The 7,177-nt window shown below is 43.2% G+C and overlaps 2 protein-coding genes across 2 annotated transcripts in view; one reads left to right on the top strand and one right to left on the bottom strand.

Moving 5' to 3' along the window:
• The window catches only part of LOC109956638 (E3 ubiquitin-protein ligase KCMF1-like), a 15,040-nt gene extending 13,780 nt beyond the window's left edge, over nt 1-1,260 (bottom strand). Inside the window, exon 1 of the mRNA XM_020593932.1 lies at nt 1,024-1,260. Within this exon, the coding sequence (XP_020449588.1) occupies nt 1,024-1,039 (16 nt within the window). The 5' untranslated portion in view covers nt 1,040-1,260. The remainder of the gene's footprint in view (nt 1-1,023) is intronic.
• A 2,249-nt stretch (nt 1,261-3,509) lies between these two features.
• Nucleotides 3,510-7,177, top strand: part of lipg (lipase, endothelial) — a 5,004-nt gene continuing 1,336 nt past the window's right edge. The window contains exons 1-7 of the mRNA XM_020593885.1: nt 3,510-3,752; nt 4,669-4,856; nt 5,066-5,245; nt 5,806-5,917; nt 6,009-6,227; nt 6,415-6,657; nt 6,859-6,979. Of these exons, the coding sequence (XP_020449541.1) occupies nt 3,665-3,752; nt 4,669-4,856; nt 5,066-5,245; nt 5,806-5,917; nt 6,009-6,227; nt 6,415-6,657; nt 6,859-6,979 (1,151 nt within the window). The 5' untranslated portion in view covers nt 3,510-3,664. The remainder of the gene's footprint in view (nt 3,753-4,668; nt 4,857-5,065; nt 5,246-5,805; nt 5,918-6,008; nt 6,228-6,414; nt 6,658-6,858; nt 6,980-7,177) is intronic.

The raw sequence follows: 7,177 nt of genomic DNA, 5'->3' as shown, positions 1-7,177 counted from the left end.
CAGAAAGTGCACCTGGAACCCCCCCCCCGCCGCTGACGTTTGTTGATTGACTAGGACAGTATTGTATGAAAACAGTCCTCCTAAACCGCCTTATATCTCCATTCATAGCTAGCAACCTGTAAAAGCTCAGTCCCCGCCTGTCTGATCTTGCTGCGCATCTGACGACTTGATGTTTCTGTTACGTTAATGGCAGTAGCAAAAAATATATAAACTCGTGCAAGCTACATCTTTGAGACAAATAATATGAGGGCTAGTGACAGCAAAGTTTACAACAACACAGGCAGAGAAAATAAAGGCCGCGCAGGCCTGACTAACCTTTGATGATGGCTATGCACTTAACAAATAAACCAGCTACCGTTAGCTCAAATGTTAGCCGATAAGACAGTCAGCTCTGGCAGACTTTACCTAGCTCAACTTTTTACCTGTTGATGAGCTGAAGCACCTATTGACAATGTCAGCTAACGTCTAATTAACACTAACAATGAACTTCAAGCCCAACAAGGTTGGCCACAAGGGCGATGTGACTGGTGGTTTGCTAAATGTGAGTTAGTACCTAAAGGCCAGCTTTTACCAGGAAGGAAGCTTAAACTGGCCAACATTAAGGACGTGACAAGCTTCGACCCTGCAACACCATCTGTGTATTCGCCGCTCTCTTGTTTCGTCTGCCCAACTCGTTAACCTACACCCTATTACCAGTTAGCATGCATGCTAGCTAGCACACTTAGCTACCCTTAACTAGCGTCTTCCGCTTATTTATCGGCGTTGTATTGGTAACTAACGCTGACTGCTGTCAGACGTTGTCTGAAACATAAACGTCAACTACAAGGTCAGTTGGACTAGATACAAATTTTCTGACCGCCGTAATACAGACCCACGAAATTACACTGCAACCTTTCTGCTAACACTAGCTAACGTTAGTTCGCTAAGGTGAGCTGCAAAACTAGAAATTCTCGGCTAGCTAGCGCTGCGCTGTCAACGTTATTACCCACAAATCCCGACCTGCTCAGTCTGCTGTGGTCTTACCCTCATGACGGGACATCCTACGGACACTAACGCAGCCCTCTACTCGGGCTCCCTGGTTTGTAATATAGAATAATATTAGTGAAGAGAAGAGAAGCCGGGGCTGGCTGACTGTCCCTGGCCTCTTCCCTCATGAAGGATCCTGTCTGGCTCACTGCCCCCCTCCGCCTCCTGCTGTGTCACCGTCTGGCGCCCCGCTCCTCTGGCCACGCAGTGGCGCTGACGTATCATCATTGGCTACGTGACTTTTCCTGTTTAGCTTCATGACTGTACAACTCCAAAAATAATAATAATACAAATTCAGTTCACAAAGCTTTGTTGTCCTTCTTACAATCTCACAACCCTTTATATTTATGTTGTGACCCTTTGGAAGGACTGTAAGGATTTGATCCCAAGTGAGGGACCACTGGATTAAAATACCTTATTATATATAAAGTAGTTAAACTCTCAACCAGCTACAACAAAATGATGCTTCTGCATTGATGTATCAATAATAGCAATCTAATATCATATAAAATAATATATCACTGACTGAGATACACATTTTATTTTAAATAAATTTTAATGTTAATACATATCTACTTTTACTCAAGTAAAATGTTGAAATAGATGCAAAGCAGAATAAATATATTTTTTAAAAGGCTTCATTTCTAAGGAACCATAATGAAGGGTGTACACATATTAAATAGCTTCCAAATGTTAAATATCATTGAAGTAATTGGATTTTTAGACGATTTTGCATTAAGCACAAATTAATAATTCTGGGGCATCTAAATCATGTAATACATCAAACTCACCAAACTCAAAGGCTTGTAGACATTTCATGGCTCATACCTTAAGTTTATTTTAAAAAGAATGGGTTGGAACCAGGATGCATTAGATGAAGATTTTTACATTCTGCTCTCCTCACACAGCAACCTGCATAGATAATTGTTTCAATATTTCACAGTGCCTTGTTGTTAGGTCTTGCCAGGCAGACCTTGACCTGTCAGCATAGTGAAGAATTAAACTGACACTCAGACTGGGCAGCTGGCTGAGGTATGTGGATGGAAAGAATAATAATTACCCTTCACAAGAAGCAAATGTAACATCCAATGTCTGACATAAGGCCTGTCCTACAGACTGATACTGAGGAGTCCTTGAGTTTCCTATGAAAAGCATCACTTTCTGCCATTCACAAAAGAACAGAAATAAAAGGAGGGTGTGACATAAAATCAAACCAGTGGAAGGAGTCTATCAAGCTAAAAGAAAGAACACTTAGTCTAAAAATAAACAAGTTACATAAGGGTGACAAAGCATTAAAAGGCAATACACAAAAATAGAATAAAAGTATTTCCCACAGCGAACTTCCCTATGCCCTGTTTTACACTCATACTTCAACAACATGCAAGTCAAGTTTAAAGTCTCCAAACTGGCATAGACCTCAGGTAAATGTGAGAGCCAACCTATTCACTCCAGTCGCTTGTGACTATGTGAGTCTGTAAAGAAAATGATATATGTTATATTAGTCAGGCTTCACTGAATATAGTACTAGGGGAAATATGGTACTTTGCATCATCACTTCAATTATCGTCCAGTTTTTCATTAGACACATTCTGGGGTGATGTTACAACAAGACCGCTGATGGTCACAAAGCAATTAGCCTATGACCAGAATAGATTTTACATCTACACTGCACTGCATTATCTAATCATTTCAGCTCTAGTGCCCTCTCAAAATGCAGTGCCATGCACCTTGTGTTATCACAAGCATGGGGTTTTTAATACATGGATGTTTGCCCTGTGTTAAAAATAGGACAAGTTATTTTACATCCTCATTCTCTTCCTTCATCAGCTGTGTGACAATGTGACAGATAAAATTCACCTAACAATTCAGTGGGTTTATGTCCTGACTGTAACCCAGTAAACACACTGACCCTCTCCCTACCCCCCTACTCCACAAGCGCACAACGTGAGAAGCCGGTGTAGCAGAGCCTCAGATCCGAGTAGACCCATTCTCTGGTTCATCAGCTGTACCTGGCAGAGAGCTAAGCTGATGGCTTGGTAACCTTGGCACCCCCACCCACCCACCTCCCCCCTCAACAGGGGTCTGAACAGAGGCACAGAGGGGGTGGGGATTTCCTACGTATGATAATGAGCAGAGGGAGATTGTATTGTTCATATTACTGTACTGTTAAAAACAATTCAAGTGCAGCCATCGGGTCCTCCTCCTGCCAGTCTTAGGCTCAGTGACTGTTTATCGACTATCAGTCTGAATCCAGACAGAAAACTGTAAGGCCTGCACACTAGATAGGCTGTAAAGCGCCATGTGCCAGATCTACTCCACAAGCGCACAACGTGAGAAGCCGGGCTGCTACTACAACTTCATTCAGCTTTGCCACGCCTTCAACGTAAACAAATGGAGGCTTGACCAATGAGATCCACGATAGATCAGCCGATGATCAGATGACTCAAAGGGGGGAAACTATTTAAAACTCTAATGAGACAGTTGATACAGATTTATTCATTCATAAGCCGTGTTTCCACCGGCGCGCACCACCGGCTCCTGTTGTCTACTCAGTAACCTATTTACCGCACTGCCACCAGCAATACAAACAAAAGAAAAGTCTTTATTCTCAGGAACCTTTTCATTCCTTCACCTTCAAATGAATCATAAAACCCGTTTACTGTGGATTTTCCTGCAGTATGCTGCTGCGCTCTTCTCCGCTCGGGGGGAAAACGCTGTTCTTAAAGGTAGGAAACCTTTGTTTGTTGATTCTTTACCATCATTTATTTGTCCCAGCCACAAGGAAGCTGTCAGAATCTAACGCCCCGTATGTAAAATATGGTAACATGCATTGGGAAAATCTATAAAAGTACGTTTATTTAATAAGTTTAAACCTCAAAATCCCTCACACCCCAATTAAATTACAATCACGAGTAAGTGCTGCGGGCAGAGCGAACCACAAAAACGGGCACGGACTAATTTGACAAGCCTGCGACGTGTCCTTTTTGGGAGAGTAGTAGGCGTCATGAAGTGGAGGACGCACTGCGCCGCGTCTGACCTATTTGGAAAGCTGTTCTGCTGAGTTCCCGTTTCACCAGCGTTTTACTGCCCAGCTGAAATCAGTCTGGTGTGCGTGGCCCACTACCACAGGGCGCGGAGGTCATTTAAATTCACATCCTGCTCTGTGCGGCGGAGTTAATCCAGTCTGGTTTTAATTTGGTTAGTTATTCAAGAGTAAAAAAATTATGAGACCAACAAACTATGACTTTGGTTTGGACAGTCTTATGACCCCTTACAACATGTTTTCTTAAAATCTGTCCGCGTCCTGAGTGCTTCCAGACGCTTCTTGTATCATTAATTGAAGAGAGCAGTGCGCCCGATTCGGATAATCTCTGTGGGCTCCCAAGTGCAGCTGCGTGAAAGACATTGTCGCGCCACCCATCCTTTATTTCAATCAAGTCCTGTGCCTACATGTTGCTCACACAACGTGCACTTAACTGGTATTTTGTATCAGATGTTGGCTGCGTAAGCATGTTAATGGCTGAATGGTTTCAGGACTGTTTGAAATTGAATCATTTCCCCCTTAATAGACTGTAAGCAGGAGGAAAAGATTAATCTGAGGTTTCTCCCAATTTTATTGACATTGTGCTTGTGTTTCCTCAGGTGAAGACAGTGGATTAGATGAATTCTCAACAGAAAGCAAGCGTCTCCTTGGCATCATCAAGTACAACATGAGAAAGAGTTTAGATCTGGACCAGGAGGGCTGCTACCTGCAGATGGACAAGGAGTGTCTAGAGGAGTGTGGCTTCAATGCTACAGCCAAGACTATTTTTATCATCCACGGTTGGACGGTACATATGAACTTAAAACCTTAACATCTCTGCCTTTAGCAGTCAGTCCCTACCTCTTAACAAAATGCAACTTGATCACACGTTTTGAACAGGTGTTAGTGTTTGTTCAGCTGGAGTCCTTTTGATTGTTGGACTTTATCATGTGAATATGAGAAGACTGGGTGTCTGAGAATGAATGACTGATCATTGTCATCCTTCCCCCCCCTTAGATGAGTGGGATGTTCGAAAGCTGGATGCACAAGCTGGTGTCTGCAGTGATGCAGCGTGAACGGGAAGCCAATGTGGTGGTGGTTGATTGGTTGACAATGGCTCAGCAGCTGTACCCTGATGCGGTCAACCACACCCACACTGTTGGCCTTTCTATTGCCACCATGCTTAACTGGCTTCAGGTGCGTAGTCATTTCTACTCGAACCTTTGTGATAAGCAGCTTGGTTTCCTCTCAGGAACTGTTCTACTGAAAGTGAATTCATATGCACCTCTGGGATACTAGTTAGGCATATGAAAATAGAACTAAACCAGTTAACACCCCACTTGGGATACTACTTATGCATATGAAAATAATAGAACTAAACCAGTTAACACCCCACTGAACATCACAGTGCTCTCACATGTTATCAGTCACCCATGGTGTGGTTTGCTCTTATAAAGACAATGTGCAATGGTGGCTTTACAAATGGATCTCCTAAGTTCTTGCTGTTGTACAAATGAGTTAATGTGCGGTACCTGATCTGAGCTGTCCTGCCAAGGTGACATGAGCAGCTGAGCACCTGCAAACACATGAAACCTGCTCCCCCATTTGTTTGTGATCATCCTGCCACATAGTTGTAAACACAAAGAATATTTCAGAAAGATAAGCTGAGACAGGTATTGCAGGTGTTTTTGCATGGAAAGGACTGTCAGTGTAGTGTTTGAGGGCAGATGCTGATTGTAACTTTGTTTCCCCAACAGGATGAACAGCAGCTGCCTCTAGAGAATGTGCACCTGATTGGCTACAGTTTAGGCGCTCACGTAGCCGGCTATGCAGGAACGTATGTACGAGGGACCATCGGCAGAATCACTGGTAACTTAAATGAAACATAATTTGGCATTAAACACTCAAAGTGGTGCTGCATAATTTTCCTGACCTTCTGTCTGAACTTTATTTGTAATAGGACTAGATCCGGCAGGGCCAATGTTTGAGGGCGTCACGGATGAGAAGCGCCTCTCCCCAGATGATGCAGACTTTGTGGACGTTCTGCACACATACACTCGAGAGGCTCTGGGTGTGAGCATTGGGATTCAGCAGCCAATTGGGGACATTGACATCTACCCCAACAGTGGTGAAGTGCAGCCTGGCTGTGCTTTTAGTGAAGTGTTGGCAGTGGCTAGTAGTAAGTGCTTTTGAAATGGCTGCTCTTTGTAGACCAGCAGCCAACAGGTTACTCGCATCAGCAGAAATGATTTGGTTTGGTCTGTTTATACAGTAACCATCTACAGTAGCAAAGATGTGATATAGTGGTCTATATTGCAGTGTATCATTAACTATAGCCCATCTAACCTGCCTTCCTCTTTCCTTAGATTTCATGGAAGTGATGAAGTGTGAGCATGAGCGTGCTGTGCACTTGTTTGATCTCTCCTTAATGAACAAGGACCACATGAGCTTTGCCTTCCAGTGCACCGGCCCCGATCGTTTTAAGAAGGGCATCTGCCTCAGCTGTCGCAAAAATCGCTGCAACAACATTGGCTACAACTCCAGAAAGATGCGCAAGAGGCACACTAGCAAAATGTACCTGAAGACACGTGCTGACACTCCCTTCAGAGGTGAGTTGTAATAAAGATATGATGTGGAAATGTTTTATAGCCAGTTTGATCTTTTACTACTATTGACTTTCTAGAGTAAAACTGATGAGCAGCTCTAACATACAGTTTATCTTTGACATCTTTTATGATTCCACAGTTGCAGGTGTGTAATCTACTACTACACACAACTTAGTGGCTCAAACAACTTGTTTTCTTTTTAAGGCTACCACTACCAGATGAAGATGCATGTGTTTGGCAGGAAACAGTCAGACAGTGCAGATCCCACCTTCCATGTGAAGTTGTATGGTGCACATAATGATACAGGAAACATATTTGTCAACGTGTAAGTACATGATCTAAAGCCTTCATGCAAAACCAGTCTTTTCTCCCATCGCCTCACCATAAGAATGCATGAAACTACTGCATACTGGAATGACTGCTGTACAGTCCTGTGAAATAAATTTTGTAATGACTTCAAAGTGCTAGTCAAAGATCTGTGGTGTACAAGTAGCTCAAGTATTTCTCACAGTGCTGCTTGGGA

The sequence above is a fragment of the Monopterus albus genome, unplaced genomic scaffold, assembly GCF_001952655.1.
Source record: "Monopterus albus unplaced genomic scaffold, M_albus_1.0 scaffold20.1, whole genome shotgun sequence".
NCBI classification, from domain to species: Eukaryota; Metazoa; Chordata; class Actinopteri; order Synbranchiformes; family Synbranchidae; genus Monopterus; species Monopterus albus.
The sequence above is the reverse complement of the archived record's forward strand: the minus strand, read 5'-3'. Positions and strand labels throughout refer to the sequence as shown.